Source organism: Abramis brama (genome assembly GCF_963993115.1).
Source record: "Abramis brama genome assembly, chromosome: 2".
Lineage (NCBI taxonomy): Eukaryota > Metazoa > Chordata > Actinopteri > Cypriniformes > Leuciscidae > Abramis > Abramis brama.
Window position 1 is genome coordinate 69,150,413 of NC_139964.1, and position 17,377 is coordinate 69,167,789.

Here is a 17,377-nt window from a genome sequence, read left to right on the forward strand (position 1 = left end):
GACTAAAATGCACATTTCAGCTGTTTTACCTGAAAGCAACTTGCACTGACTTATCTTAAAATATGTCATTGCCATTGTTCTGTCTCAAGATGCACACCAGTAATGTGAAACCGGGGCTGGGTTAGAAATTAAGGGTTAACCCTAACTCTAACCCTAACCCTTGTCTACAGACATTTATTTAACAGCATGGATACTCCAAGGTATTGACTGCAGTGGTTAGGCCTTTAGCGTTGATACAGGACTAAGAACTTCTCAGTGCAACAGTCTGTAATGTAATTTAGCAAAGAGTGTTTGTATGGATTGTCACTAGATAGAGCTATTGGTGCATTCAAGTCATGTCATAAAGATCGTATTTACGTGTTGAACGCACATGAACACCACTGTAAGAACTGATAAATTAGGAAATTCCAGACAGTCTGTTTCTGGGTTGACCAGACCCTGAGAGGACAAAAGGACCTCTCTGGAGATTACCATTTGAACTGGCCCTCGTGCACTATCGAGACGAAAGTCTCACCTCCGAGTCATCCTAATCTACATCTCCTTCCCTCTCCCCTCACCCCCTCTCTCTCATGTTCAGATGATCACCTGGTTTCTCCCAAGAAAATGTATAGTTTAATGTGAATGATTATCACTGAGTATTTTTATGTTTGGTATCGTTTAAAATGTCACAGTGCGACTGATACAAATGTCTCATTTCAGAATAAGTAAAACACAAGGTAATAAGGTTTTTGAAGGTTTATGGATAACTAGCATACAAGGAGGGGTTGGCCTCTAGACAAATGGTCTCCCTACACCCAGAGGTGCTACCTCTGAATGCAAATTTCTTTTGTTAGCACATGTTTACATGTGAAAGAGGTCTGGCTATTTAATGAGATACAGCAGGGAGATCGAGGCCTTTTCTGTACTTCAGATTGGCCCGTGAGGCTGAGAGATAGATCTCTCAGCCTCGCGTATTTCTTAAAGTTGGGTTTGCATCTTCATTCTATTCCAGAGCATTTGATGTTTTGTATCGATTATCTTTGAATTGATTATAAAATTGGCATGATACATTTACCTGACATAATAAATCCTTACATGTGATTATTCTAACTGATCTTGACATTGTTCATTTAATGGTTAAAAGGAATAGTCAAACATTCACTCATGATTAATAATCCACAGATATCATTAAAACCCTTTCATTTATGGAGTCAGATGAAATTAACGAGTAAATACATATGTTGCATGTTCACAGAGGAAAACAACTGAAATACAGCGCTGGTTGTTCTCTCGAACGATACTCGACGGAATCCAAAGACGTGGGCTTTGTAACGTTACCCAAGTATTAAATTGTATGAAATAATAATCCCGAAAAAAAGCACAAACACTGCAGAGATGGCAAGTTCAGCAGCTAACATTGCTGAGGTGAAGTGACGGCTAGTAACAGCAGACAAACGGCTAGCACTGACAGCGGCAATCCATCTGTCACTCAAGTGGCTTGGCCACACCCTTAAATTTAAATATTAATCAACTAAACGGACGAGTTATAAAATAATTCACCCCCCTCACAGTTGTTATGAAGGGCAAAATTAGCTGTATAGACCAAATCCACATACAGACACCAGGCTTTAAACACGTTTTTTTCTGCTGTAAAATTTGGCATTTTAACATGGGGGAGATACAGATTTGACTCACTTCTGACAACAGCCTCAAGCGGCCAGTCAACGAATTGCAGTTTAACTCACTTCCGTGTTGGTTTCAAGAGAGAGACGGGGAGGTTGCCGCTTGGTCAGAATTAAAGCCCTTTGTTTAGAAGCGTGATGCGGCAGCCAGATGAAGAATGATTAGATTTTAAAGATCTCCTTATTTTGCCTAAGCAACAAGAAACGAAACCTAAAGTGAGAGTAACATCTTCCAAATAATTAATAACTCGATGAAGAGCTGAAAAAGTCAAGCCTAAAAAGTTTTAAAATCAGCCGCATGTTTTCCGGCCATTGTTGTATCTGGGCTTGTTAACAAACCAGCAACACGTGAAGAGAATGAGCAAACTAACAAGAAACAGAGAAAGAAAAATCTACGTTTGTAAACAATCGGAAAACACGTGATTTTATAAATAAAAAGGCAGATCAATGCATTGTTTATGAAAGGAAAATTTTGGGAAAACAGGATGATATGATTTACAGGCTAAAACTCAAATATCAAGGATAATGCTAAATGCTATTGTCAATGCTAAGCCATGCTGCGCCCAAGGCTAATGCTAAATGCTATTGTCCATGTTGCTTTCAAAACGCTCAAGGCTATGCTAAATGCTAAAGCCATGCTGCATCCAAGGCTAATGCTAAATGCTAAAACTTTAACACGATGGGATTAAAAAGTATGCAATAATTCTGTGAATTTTCAAATTTGAAATTGTGCTTAACACATTGTGCACATAGAACACAATTTGGTTGTTTGTGCTACAACATGCACATAGGCTAATTTAAAGTTTATTGTTTAAACACAGGATTGCTTTACTGTAAGTGTATTTGAAACACTTAAGCAAAGGTGATATAGATGTTGTATTCTATTGCTTTGCTGTGAGTGTATTTGGAACACTTAGGTAAAGGTTGTAGATGTTGTATTCTAGGCCATGTATCCTGTGTAAACTGAATTAAACACGTGTGTCTATGCTAAATTTGGTGGCTATAATGTGATTCACAATGAATTTGAAAATCAGAAACTGCGAACGTCATTAATCCTGAAACAAAAACCTTTTCATATTTAAGGCTTCAGAGAACGAAATATTGTCACGTTTGAACTCATTCTGGATTGCTCTGCAATTATTTTCCAAAATAGATTACCGGATTCGTATATTTCCACAAGCCTGCGCTAGACATTAGTGGCGACTAATACTGATATCAGATTCAAGTGTACTTGAATGAGGGGGGCAAGTTATTTCCGTCCAGAATCAGCAAATGCTATTTGATCAACCTGGATTCGGGTGCGTTCCATAATCTCTGTTCTCATTTAAATGTTCCTTTAGATACGTGTACGTGGTTATACCACGGGCTTGACTAAACCAAAGCCATTTTAAGAAAAGTAAGTTGATCGACTAACATCTTTTATGGTGGTCATGACCTCTACTAAAGTGAAACAATTTAATTAAGTTCCTGAGGTGGCATTCAAGGGGGCTATGTAAGTGTCTGTTATTTTGTACGTGTGAATACGGCAAATCTCAGATATTTAGCCAATTACCTCTGTTTTGATAATCAGACTGGCAAGATTGTGTCGTGCATCCTTAGGAGAAGGACTGCAAAGTGATATAGTTTCCTAATCTATAAACGGAAAATATAAAGTAAGAGTAAATAGAATAATCAAACGTTAAAATGACCATTTAAAAAGACTAAATGAGAAGAAAAGGTATTTGAAACCTAGCAAAGAAAAAAGAGAAACAGCAAATGTACATCTTATCAGCCCTGAGCCAAAAAAACAAAAAAGCCTTTTCATATTCAAATGTATTGACATAAGAACAAGTAGAGATTTGACCATGCGTTAAGTTGTTCCAGAGACTCTTCAGAGACCGAAAACAATATAATTTGACTTGTATTGTTAAAGAATATAATTATATTATAACTTGAATTATAATAAACATTATATTACACTCGCATAGCAGGATAATAATTGGAGAAGTGTGACTTTCGTCGGGGTATGCCTTTATTTTTCACCGTTAGAAAACACGGCTAGAATTGTGGCACAGGTAATAATTTAATCAGAGAAGTAAATTTACGAGGAGGGTGTGAAATGCTAAACAGCAGACAGAAGTACCACAGTTTTTTGCAGGTCAAAACATATCTGCACTAACTAAAATGTGTGAACGACACCATAAACAGCAAATGCTAACCAGACAACCCACAGATCTGGCTGTAATGAGAGAAAGCAATGAGCATTGCACATGCAGCGGACTGAAGGCTGAACTGAGAAAGCAGCTTCAGGTGTCACAACACACTGAAACAACAGCAACGATTCAGACTTGGTCAATGAAACTCGGTTTCATGTGACATCTGGAATTAAAATTGCAACTGACATGATAATGGAACAAGTAAAAGAATTCCACACGTCTGAATTTAATGTTTTTGAAATATTGGAATAAAAAAAAAAAATGTAAAATGTACTTTATTTATATAGCACCTTACATCGACCGATAGGTGAACCAAGGTGCTGTTACAACAGATTAAACAATAATTTAAAACAACACACCAAAAAACAAATACAATAATAAAAGTAAAAATAAAATAAATATAAAATATATATATATATATATATATATATATACACATACGCATACATATACATATATATATATACATATATATATATATATATATATATATATATATATATATATACACATATACATATACATACATAAAAGTGCCACCACACTACTGGGTACTAAACGCCATTTTAAAAAGATGCGTTTTAAGTCTTGATTTAAAAAGGCCCAGGTCAGTAACGATACGCATCTCACTGGGGAGCTTATTCCAGAGCTTACTTCCAGAAACTGAAAAAGCGCGATCACCCCAGTGTTTAAGTTTTGACCTGGGCACTTCCAACAAAAAGTTGATTGGACGACCTCAAAGTCCTACCGTAATTACGAATAGTCAGCATGTCTGATATGTAAGATGGAGCGAGGCCGTTAAGAGCTTTAAAAACAAACAATAACATTTTATAATGAATTCTATAATGTACCGGGAGCCAATGGAGGGAATAAAGAATCGGAGTTATGTGCTCTCGTTTTTTAGTGCTCGTTAACAGCCGGGCAGCTGCATTTTGGACAAGTTGAAGACGGCCAACAGAGGACTGAGAGACACCAGTATACAGGGCATTGCAGTAGTCCAGTCTGGAGCTTATTAGAGCGTGAATAGCCTTCTCAAGGTCATGAGGATTTAAAAAGGATTTTACCTTTGCCAGAAGGCGTAGTTGAAAAAAGCTCAACTTGACAACGTTGTCAATCTGTTTGTTAAATTTAAACGAACTATCAAAAATCACTCCTAAGTTCCTTACCGTCTGCCTGGCCGTTGAAGGCCAGATAGCAAAACCGTTAGACACAGATTCTCCAAACACAATATATTCAGTTTTATCCTCATTTAAATGCATAAAATTTTGGGCAAACCACTGCTTAATGTATTTTTCTGTGGTTCTCTCTCCTCTGTTTTCTGTCTCAGGCTTACTTCTGCAAATTCCTCGGAAGACGGATGCCAGGAGGGGCAGGAGCCCACCTGGAGCAAATCCAGGACAGCGGAATTGTTAGAACATAACCTGAGACTCGGGAGATGGGTGAAAAGACATTATAAAAGGGCTTTTCACACGCCACACTATTACATTACTGCATAAACATGGCCTCCCAGTTTAGAACTGGATATCTCCTAGAAGTGAACACTGAACACACACCTCCATCACTATACCCTCACAACTGAACACTACACATCATACGAAGATGTGTCATCTAGGGATGTCCCGATCCGATCACGTGATCGGAAATCGGGCCCGATCACGTGTTTTCAGACTCGATCGGAATCGGACGTTACCTCCCGATCAGGACTCGGATATATATGTATATATATTCTCATTATTTTTTAACACATCTATAGTTATGCGGTGGCACAGAGTTACGCCGGTTTCACACTGCACGCGTTAGCAGAGCGTAAGCAGCGCAGGAGCAGTGCATATGGTGAGCAGGAGCAGGACACGCGCATTATGCTTTCACACTGGCAGCGTTTGTCACGCGCGGCTGAACCGCGGGTTGTGTACAGACAGAGTCTTGGATAAGTTGGCATTGCTTTTTTTCGTTTTCAAATACATTTAAGAGAAAAGACTTGTCAAGAAGCTTATTTTATTAATAATTTCATTTATATAACTTTTGGTTCATCTTTGTTTTTATTGTTATGGCAACAAGTTTGTTTTTGGACATTTGTTTTCTTTTTAAATTGCTGTTGGTCATTTGATTGACTGTTTAAAACACAATAGATATCATCAATGCACTTTTTGGATAAAACTGCGGTGTATTTTGGCCATGATTAATGTATTGTCACTTTAATTCAGCAAAAGCGGCGCAGCAAAAATAGACTCGGCGCCGAAACGATCGCGGCACTGCTGCTTCTGCTCTGCTCCTGCTACGCGCTGCCGCGCCACCTCTGCGTGCGGCTGTGAATGCTCTCTGCTAACATGGTCGGCGAAAAAAATACACGCTGCACGCTCTGCTAACAGTGCAGTGTGAAACCGGCGTAAGAGTTAGGAGTGCAGTTCCTAGAAGCACATTACTGGCTTTGCAAACACTGTGGCACTTTTATTTTTTATTTGTTTACATGCCTGCCGGGTATTTTAAGTTGAGGTGTTAGGCTATTTGTTTATATATTAGACTTTTTTTTATATTTACTGTTGCACTAAAGTCCAAAAGTGAAGAATTTATTTATTACTTGATTGTTCAAGCTACCTCACAGAAGTGCTCTGTTTGTTAACAGAGTTGTTGAATGTTAAAATAAGGTGAATAAATAAAAAATAAGGAACATCCTGGATCTGTTTTTTCGCTCTTCTTTATTCTTTTTTTATGTGTTATAGAAGTATCGGATCGGGACTCGGTATCGGCAGATACTCAAAATCAAATGACTCGGACTCGGACTCGAGGGCAAAAAAACCTGATCGGGACATCCCTAGTGTCATCTTCACACAAACAGATCCAGATAGCTTCACACACGTAGGATGGTCATGACAGTCTAAAAGAGACACACATTGCATACGCTATTCACAACACACTGCCTTGTGAAGCTTGCATTGGAAGATTCATGAACAAAGTGATTATTATATACATGCATTTCTTCCTAATTGTGATTGAATATTATTATTGCTGTTATTTATTTAGGTTACACCGACCTCTTGCTGCATTTCCTTTGAATAATTCAGACCAAGAATATTTAAATTCCACTACCATTCAACATCACAGTGGTAGTGAAGAATTGGATATTTAAAAATGAGACCATTCTACATGACCCTGAGAAACATTTGAGACCAGATGTACCATTCGCACTTGCTGACATGAACATGATATTTTATATTAGACATGACATGATTTTGTTTTGTTGCATTATGTGTTCCCATGCATTTCCATACGACTTCAAGTTCATAAGTGCTCAATCGTGAAGTGGACATTTAAGATGATTTTCAGGTGTCTCAGGCTTTTCACACAAAGCAGTGTGAACCAAGGAGAAGCCCTTCATCCACTGAGGTCTGCCCAGACAACCGCACCGCTGGAGGTGACAGGATTGGTCAAGAAGGGTCAGATCATCATCGTGGAGAAGGTGCCAGAGAAGCAGAAGTTTCTCCATGGAGGAATGACATGTCAACTGAACAAGTAACAAAGGTCCAGATTGACTCTACGAACTTTGCTCACATCACAAGATCACAGGAAGAAAACCTGAATGCTTTCATCCACCTGCTGGACTCAAGCAACATACACCTGGTGAGACCAGGTGTTCTGCAGGTGAACACAGTCCTCTGCAAGCTTCTACAGATGCTAACATTGAAAAGACAATTTTCTCAAGGATTACAACAGACGTTAATCAGTGACTCCATAGGAGCTCATTTGAATTTGACCCACGGAGTCAAGGAGGGAAAACTGTAAGAATTGATAAATTAGGAAATTCCAGACAGTCTGTTTCTGGGTTGACCAGACCCTGAGAGGACAAAAGGACCTCTCTGGAGATTACCATTTGAACTGGCCCTCGTGCACCATTGAGACGAAAGTCCCTTCACCCCCTCTCTCTCATGCTCAGATGATCACCTGATTTCACCTAAGAAAATGTATAGTTTAATGTTGAATGATTATCACAGAGTATTTTCATGTTTGGTATTCAGAATAAGTAAAACACAAGGTAATAAAGTTTTTGAAGGTTTATGGATAACTAGCATACAAGGAGGGGTTGGCCTCTAGACAAATGGTCTCCCTACACCCAGAGGTGCTACCTCTGAATGCAAATTTCTTTTGTTAGCACATGTTTACATGTGAAAGAGGTCTGGCTATTTAATGAGATGCAGCAGGGAGATCGAGGCCTTTTCTGTACTTCAGATTGGCCCGTGAGGCTGAGAGATAGATCTCTCAGCCTCACGTATTTAATTTTCATGTAACATATCATAATTTTGATGGGTAGTTTTGTCCTATATTAATAGAACAGATGTTTTTTTGCCGTTTGTTTGAACTTTGTCCCAGTTATATGTGTGTGTGTGTGTGTGTGTGGTTATATGGCTTGTGTCAGAGACCTGCGCCCCCACCGCAGTGAAAGTGAGAAGCGTATATAAATGGGGTCAGTGTGTTCTACATGCACCACCAGAAAGGGAAACATGAGCTACATGAGCATGGATGGTTTATCCTCCCCTCAATCCCCAGATGCGGGGTTGAGCAACAGGATGATGGAAAGTCTGACTATGGCGCCGAGAAAACCTTTAGGACACATCCGTTTGACCAGCTTTCTCCATGAAATTTCGGAATAGACTAAAGCTGAATTTCTGATGTGTAGCAACCGTGTATTCGGCTACAAATTTCACAAACCAACTCGAGTAGTTACGCTCTACACCACTGATGGCGTCGACGAGTTTCAGCCGGGGCAAGACGCGTGCGTGGTATTCCCTGAAAAAGACTGGACTCTATTTTACAAACGTGTCTGGAAGGATCTGAATGACGGCGGCGAGGAGCCTTTGTACGTGGGTGAGTGGGACGGGGTGACCCCGAATGTCCGGTACCGTGTGGTAGGTGACCATACTCAAAAGAAGCCGAATGATTCTGTTTACATATTCTGCTGTAAAGACAAGACAAAGCTCAACAACACTCGGATGGGCCCCATCCTGCCTAAAGAGCATCAGGATCTGTATGAAATGCAATTCTTGTTCAAGTGGTGCGATCTGGATCTGCTGAGCAGTGTTTTTTCAATCATCAACAAAATGTTCAAATGGTGCGACATGCATGATGGATACAACAAAATTAAAGTGCAGCTGTTCCACCCTGAGAGATGTGCACGGAGCAGCACGTACGCTCTGCCGTCCCCGCCCATTTACTACAGCCATCATAAAGCTCGGCGGTCGGACCTTGTCAAGCGTCGTATATAAATCAAGGCTGAAGCGCTCCAACGTTCCCACCCCCTTTTCCACCGCGCTCATAAAATACAGCGACCCGACCCTCCCAAGCAGCATTTATAAACCATGGCTGAAGACGACGCTTCAGAACCCGATCACGTATGCAGCTGCGGTATCTCTTTCGGCAGCATTCTCGACCCTCCCGACGACGACGCACCCCTACATACTCTGACTGATGCCTGCGGTCCATCGGGCCTCCACAACGACTGGGTCTCGGCTAAAACGGTCAGACGGCGCATAGACTTGGAATCTTGCTTTGAAAACGATAGGGCTCCTGGCAACATCATCATCACCCCTGAACCCTCGGACCTCCAAAACGACTCTGGTCCGGCTATCAAACGTGGCTTAGACTGGGATCCGATGATCGAGTGCGACTGCGCTTGCACTAGACCTTCACCATCCAGCAAAAAACATGGATCCGACAGCCTGACTTACCTCATCAACCCTCGCAAAGACACGGAATCGTCCAACGATGGATGCGACGATGGTCCAGCTAACAATATCATCGACAAAGGCTGGGAGTCGCCCCCTGAGACAGTCAAAAGTCTCGGGATCCATAACGATCGGCAATCGCACGACGCATCTACAATCGACCGGACCCTGCCTCATTCTAATCGCGTCTTCGACGTCACAGACGGCTGTTTCAGCGACGTCGGATTCAAAATCATAAAAGCCGCGACCGTGATTTTGCTGCAACATCTCATCAACGACAAGCAGAAGGACGACTGCGAGGGCTGTGCGATTAACCATCCTAGCCAGCTGCAACATTCCTGTCTGTTTGACCCTCCCAACTACTACTTCGACACACACTTTGACGAACTTTCAGGCAAGCTGTTTAAACCCTCTTTTCATTCCATCATCACCACCCTCCTAGGACGGTTGGGGTTAAAATCTCAACCCCACCGTATTCAAGGAACAGTCGGGACTATTCTGCGCGAATTAAAAGACGAACCATTCATCGCCGCCAAGGTGGAAGAAATCAGGGCGAGACTTCTGGACAAACCCTGCAAGGAAATAGTCTACGACGTCGTCGATCTCTGGGAAAATCTCCCCACCGCGAATGGCCAGTGACCAAACCATCTCCAACATGGGTGCAGCCTGTAGCCTAAAGTGGTGTATGGAATTATTGTTTAAAGAGCATTACAGAGACCAGATGACCGATCTCATGAGCAAGATTATTATGGACGCATCCCACCCCGATACTCCATGTCAAGATACTGTGCGCGAGGCTAATCTCAAGAAAAATATGGTGTATATAAGAGGACTGACTAGCTCATGGGACTATATGACGGACAAATGTGTTGCCGGTAACGATCCACCCGTTGTGATGATAAAACAGGTTCTAGATATGCTGTGTGAATCACAATCCCCGCTCGGGGTCACCGATCTGCTGTGTACTTGTACGTATGTGATGGATGTCTGTACCGAGCTAATGAAGAAATCAAAAGAATATGACTCCGATGATCGGGACGACGCTATCAGAATCGTTGAAGTGATTAAAAACGTAGACAAAATTGTCGTAATGTACGTCGATTACATCCTAGACAAAAACATGATGGCCTGCCGCGATTTTCTTTTCTGGTTAGATTACCACTGACGCTATTATTAATCCATTTTCTATCCTGTTATAACCATTTTACTTTTATTGTGTGTGTGTGTGTGTGTGTGTGTGTGTGTGTAACGTCATTATATCCATTTTTCCATGTTGTATTATATTAATCCCGCTATATCCATTTTTACTTAGAGTTTGTATTTTTATTATATACCTATTTTGCATGCTTTATTATATTAATCCCATTATATCCATTTTTACTTAGATTGTGTATTTTACATGTTGTATTATATTAATACCATTTTACATGTTTTATCATATTATATCCATTTTTTTACTTAGAGTGTGTATTTTACATGTTGTATTATATTAATACCATTTTGCATGTTTTATCATATTAACCCCATTATATCCATTTTTTACTTAGACTGTGTATTTTACATGTTGTATTATATTAATACCATTTTACTTAGTCACTGTATGCATGTTTTCTATTATATCCATTTTTACTTATAGTATGTTTACTATCTTCTATTATATCCATGTTTACTATCTTCTATTATATCCATTTTACTTGTATTATATCCTGTAACGTTTTTTAATAAAAGATTGATTCAAACCGCTTGTATGCGTCATTCTTTTCCAACGGGTGCAACGGCAGCATGTCGGAGCTCATGAAAGAGGCTTATTATACGCCCTCCAACCCAGGCTCTTTAGGCGGTAAAAAACGATTAAAAGACGCCGTCTTGAAAGACAGCGGGGTCCGTCTGAGCGATAAACAGGTTTCAGAATGGCTGGCTGGTGAGGACGCTTACACATTACACAAAACAGCGCCTATAAAATACAAACGAAACAGAGTGGTCGTGTATGGGGTCGATACTCAGTTCCAGGCCGATCTCGTCGACATGATCGCCTACGCCAAGGATAATGACGGTCATAAATATCTGCTGACATGCATAGACGTATTTAGCAAGTACGCCTGGGCTCGCGTGTTGAAGAATAAGAGCGGCGCAGAGGTCACTAGAGCGTTCGAGTCTATCCTCGAAGAGGGCCGCGTGCCGCAGAAATTGCAGACGGATCAGGGAAAGGAATTTTTTAACAAACAATTTCAAGATGTGATGAAAAAGCACGACATTAATCATTTCGCTACCGCTACCGATTTGAAAGCCAGCGTCGTGGAACGATTTAATAGGACGTTAAAAAGTCGTATGTGGAGATTTTTAACGGCTACAAATTCCCGACGATACATAGATGTCTTACAAGACATTATGCAGGGGTACAACACCAGTTATCACCGAAGTATCAGAATGAGACCCGTGGACGTCGACAAAGTAAACGAGGGTCAAGTGTTTCAAAACTTGTACGGCGATATAAAGAAGACCGAGAGACCCGTATTTAAATTCAAAGTCGGCGACGTCGTCAGGATTTCTAAAGTGAGAGGTCCGTTCGCCAAAGGTTATGAGCAGAACTACACGGAGGAATTTTTCACCGTATCCTTGGCTATCCCTCGTCAACCACCGGTCTACAGACTCACCGATTATGACGGTGATGTCATCGAGGGGGTTTTTTATGAAAAAGAGTTGCAAAAAATAATTGTCAGTAAAAACAAATCTTTTAAAGTGGAAAAGATTTTAGGTCAGAAAAAACAAGGGAAATCTACGCTTGTTTTAGTGAAATGGCTAGGATGGCCTTCAAAATTTAATAGTTACATAGATAAAAAAACTCTGCTGGACTTAAAACACCCCGACGTTTAACGGATCAGGTCATACTAGCGAAGGACCGCCATGGATGATCACGGGTTCTACGTCACGTTACCGTGCAATGCATCTAGGTCGGTTTATCCCGAAAATCGCATATCCGCCTATACAACCAGGCTGGCGCGAGCTATAGACTTGAAAGGACAATGGGAAGTCGGACTCGCCGAAATCGAATATCCTAGAAGTTGGTACAACTTTAATGACGAAGGTCATTTTATCCTACATACGGCCCCGGAACCCTCCAAAGACTCAAATATCGGTTTTTCTAATATTACGAAATTATACATAAGCGGCGGTTACTACCAAAACATTCGTGCGATACTGCGTGCTATAAATCAACTTATGGCACCAGTGGCCGTGTTGAATCACGACGAATTAAAAAACAAGGTGTTTCTGGTCGCGAAACCCAACATTTCAGTCAGTTTTCGGGGTAGACTCGCCACTATTTTAGGAATGACGCTAAAACCTCTCGGAGGTTTAAACTATCATAAAAAACCCGATTTTACCGCAAACGTCATCATGTACGCCCCTCATCAATGCGATATCAACGCGGGGTTCTACACATTGTACGTTTACACAGACATCATCCAGTATCAAGCGGTCGGTGATTCTCACGTCCCGCTTTTGAGATGCGTACATATATCGGGTAAAAGCAGCGACGCGGTCATTGCTAGATACGACAACCCGCATTACGCATCGATCAATAAGGATCACATCACCGACATCACCATAGAGTTGAAGGACGATCAAAACCAAGAAGTACCATTTTCTTACAGGAAAGTCATCGTAAAACTACACTTTAAACCAAAAAATGGTTTATTATAGACCCGGAGAAACCGCTGACTATGTCAGCTACTACCAAAATCAGGCCGGCGGGGGTTTACCAGGGTATGCCGGGGGAGGGGTTATGTACGGTGCAGGCTTAGGGGGTCTTTTCAGAGGCCTGTTCAGGATGGCTATACCTCTGTTAAAAAGAGGATTTAGCATCGCGAAACCGCATCTAAAATCTGCCGCTAAAAATATAGTATCCGACGTCGTCTCAAACGTATTCACGCGATCTCATAACGATAAAGCTCAAGACGGATCGGGTCTGATGGTCATGGCTCGTAAGAGGATGTCTAAACCACCGGGTGTGAGGAGGCGTGGTCAGTGGGGAAAGAAGAAAACAACACTTGGACCAAAGAAACGCTCAGTCGTACGTAGAAAGCGTAAGACGTCTGTTAGTCGAAAGGCGACGATCAAGAGAGTCGGAAAAAACATTTTCTAACATGGCGTTATTGCACCGCATGTCGGGAGAATGCATCAAGTCCGAGTTGGACCTATTTACGGTCCCGCTGACGCAGACCGTTATTGAGAAAAACGGCTATTTAGAAGTAGCCCCATTATCGGCCATATCGGACTCTGCACCATTGGAGTTTTTTATCGCCGGCAACGGCGATGATTATTTGGATCTCAATAACACGATGATCTATCTACGGGTGAAAATCAAAGAGCCTGACGGAGATGATATCCCCCACCCGTCAACGGTGGGTCCAATAAACTACCTGGCTGCTAGTATGTTTTCACAAGTCGACGTAACCCTCGGCGACCGCCTGATATCACAGAGTTCGGGAACTTATCCCTATCGCTGTATCCTTGAAAGTCTGCTCAACTACGGTAAAGATACGCTGGAATCTATTTTCTCCGCCGGTTTGTTTCACAAAGACACAGCCGGTCAGATGGATGTGCGTGACCCCGCAGGCCGTAACGAAGGGTTGACGAAGAGATCGACCTACACCGCTCGAAGCAGGGAGGTGGAACTTCTTGCCCCCATACACAGCGATATATTCTTTCAGCAGAAGCTTTTAATTAATGGTTTGGATTTAAAGCTACGCTTTATACGGGCAAAGGATGAATTCTGCCTGATGAGATCCGACGACGTGGCTTACAAATTACATATAGTGGCGGCGTCCCTATTTGTCAAAAAAGTTTCTGTATCGCCGCCGGTGAGACTGGCTCACGCCCAGACGCTGCTTTCGACCACGGCCAAGTATCCCATCGATAGGGTCTGTCTAAAATCGTTCTCCATACCCGCCGGCTCTCGTGTTTCGAATCAAGAAAATCTGTTTTTAGGAACACTGCCAAAGTCTATCGTTATCGCTATGGTCGACAACGACGCATTCACCGGTTCCTACGAAAAAAATCCATTCGCGTTCAAACATTACAATCTGGAATTCCTAGCAGTCTACGTAGACGGTCAACAATTCCCCGCCAAGCCTCTACAACCTAATTTCGATGCCGGTTTGGCAGTACGTGAATATTATCAGCTGGCGATGACGACCGGGAGACACCTTAAAGATCAACCGCTCTGTATCGGCAGGAATGATTTCCTGAACGGATACACGCTGTACGCATTTAACTTATCGCCTGACGAGGACTGTGGCCAGCACATTTCCCTGATCAAGTCCGGGAACATCAGAGTCGAAGCTCGTTTCAGACAAGCGCTGCCGAATACCATTAATTTAATAATTTACGCAGTATTCGACAGCCTCATTGAAGTGTCTAACCGCAGACAGGTACTGATTGATCACTACTGAGAGATGAACACGCTACAACTCACAGCTATCGCGGATAAAATAGCATGCAGGGCTCATTTTCTTGGGGTTCTACCGAGCGATCAACTACCCAAAAAACCTCTGAGGATCTTACCGTCGATGGGGATCATTAATACCGACCCGGCTCAATTGCCGGGTGAGCATTGGGTCGCCGTTTATTTAGCCAGAGAGGGGACCGCGTGTTTTTTCGACAGCTTCGGCAATCCTCCCAACAGCCCCCGCTTTCCAATCAGCATCAATAACTTTCTGGCCGTCAACGACGTCGACGTATTATATTCTGACAGACGCGTCCAGGATTATTCATCGGATACCTGCGGACAGCACTGTGTGTTTTTTCTATATCATTTAGCCAGAGGTCGCGACTATAACCATGTGATGAAACTATACACCGATGATTATGTTAAAAATGATAAAATGGTGTCCCTCTTTGTGAAGAGATTGAGACCGCATGTTTGTAATGATAAAATGTTATCCTGCATTCATTGCGTGCAGACGTGTTTGATGTATAAATAAAAAAGCTTAAACCATTATATTTCTCATCGTCTTTTATTTAATGCTCACACAACATCGTTACATTTCCAACCATCGCCCTCGGCCGATAGCCGGCGAGTCTCCGAAATCTGGAGCCAAGCGAGGTGAATATCTCCTCGCCTTTTTTTTATAAGGTCTAACAGGCGTCGATGTGGTGAGAGGCGAGTTTCCGAAATCTGGAGCCAGGCGAGGCGAATATCTCTGCGCCTTTTTTTTATAAGGTCTAGCAGGTGGTGATGGCAGGTGGTGAAGAGTAAACCTTTAGAACCGAGTTTCCAAACTCTGGAGCCAGGCGAGGTGAATATCTCTGTGTCTTTTTTTTATAAGGTTCTAGAGGTTTACTCTTTAGAGAGTTAATCGTGCGTCTGACCTGTTGATTGGGCACCATAGAAAAAGGAATGTTTAATTCGGCAAAGGCCCGTAGAAACTCGGACCATCCTAGAGGTCTCCGGTCATCCCTGACCTTTTGCGGGGCCGTAACATTTTTTAACAAATCGAGCATGTGCGAACCTTGTACGGCTTTACCCCTGAACACAAACTCCCCGGATTCGTTCCACGAGCTCAGTCCTTTAGCTTTAGACATCTTGTCTAATATGTATCTGCTGTTTTTCACACTTCTTGATGGCACATTCTTCAGAACTTCGTCGACGACAGCCCCCTCAACTTTAACGTCTTCAACGTTAGCAGCCGGCGATTCGTCTTTATGACCGGGGTCAAGATCCGGTAACGAAAGCGTTAAAACACCGCTCTCACGATCCCCTTGTTTAACGATGGTCAAAAACCTGCTCAGGGTATGGGTGTAAAGTTTGACTTTTTCGTAAGGATTCAAATCGGTGCGGCGTAAAATATTTCTTATGGCGGCGTCCAAATCGTTCTCCACGGTCTGTTGAATGTTCTCGCGAGCATTTTCACTCTTGAGCTTGTCCAGCTGATGGTGAGGGACTAAATACATCTTCTCGGCATACTCCATCCTAGCGATTTGCTATCAAGTTCGTGAGAAACGGCAAGGCTACGCTTAGGAGCGGCAACAGGAACCCTCCCTTCTGGTTGAAGACTCGTTTCTTGGCCGCTATGCCAATTTTTTTATTGGCTACAAATTTAATATCCGTTTTTCTCTTTTTCAGTTTTTGATACTGTTGCCTGTTGACCGGAATGACGCCATAGAGGATGTTTAGAGCCAGTTCGCAGAGCGCTAAAATGAATTCGTCGGACGCCGATTGTAAAATAAGGCGTCGTTGTTTAGGAGTGGCTTTATGTAGCAGTTTTAACACCGGCAGATGCTTACAAAGTCTGGCGGACATGGTTATCACGCTCTTCTTTTTTTCGGGATATAAACCACTTGACGCTCCGAAAGCAATCCTGTTCTGAGACGGTACTGCTCCGGAGTTTTTGCTTTATAGTCTATCATGAGATAGCCGAAAGGTCGGTCGACCGCGTCGTGATAACACTCCATAAAGTATTTTGTGTTTCCGGGGTACATTTGACGCCCTAGCATCGCCACTTGATGGACGTCCCGAGGATTTTTAAACAGGATCATATAATTGGCGTTTAAGCTGATGGTTCGGCTGGACCTGTGCAAATAAATTTTGCACTATGTAAATAGAGCTGAGATTCCTGTGGTGGCAATATTGCGTAAAAACCCGTTGTAGTTCAACGTTAGCGCTAGCTTGCTCCATGAGATCGTCCACCACGAGAAGATTAGCGGTGGTAACAGGCAGTAAATCATCATCATTCAGAGTCTGGGGTATTCCTTGTATAAATTTAATGTCATACAATTGAAGTAAATCATCGTACAAAGTTTG

At 42.1% G+C, this 17,377-nt stretch overlaps 1 protein-coding gene across 1 annotated transcript; it reads left to right on the forward strand.

Annotated features, from left to right (window-relative positions):
* Nucleotides 1-13,718: 13,718 nt before the first annotated feature.
* On the forward strand, nucleotides 13,719-15,026 carry LOC311078028 (uncharacterized protein F54H12.2-like; the record flags this gene model as incomplete). The annotated part of the gene is made up of 1 exon (XM_084106673.1): nucleotides 13,719-15,026. One exon carries the CDS (start codon nucleotides 13,719-13,721, stop codon nucleotides 15,024-15,026), a length of 1,308 nt encoding a protein of 435 aa, XP_083962799.1.
* Between the last annotated feature and the right edge of the window lie 2,351 nt (nucleotides 15,027-17,377).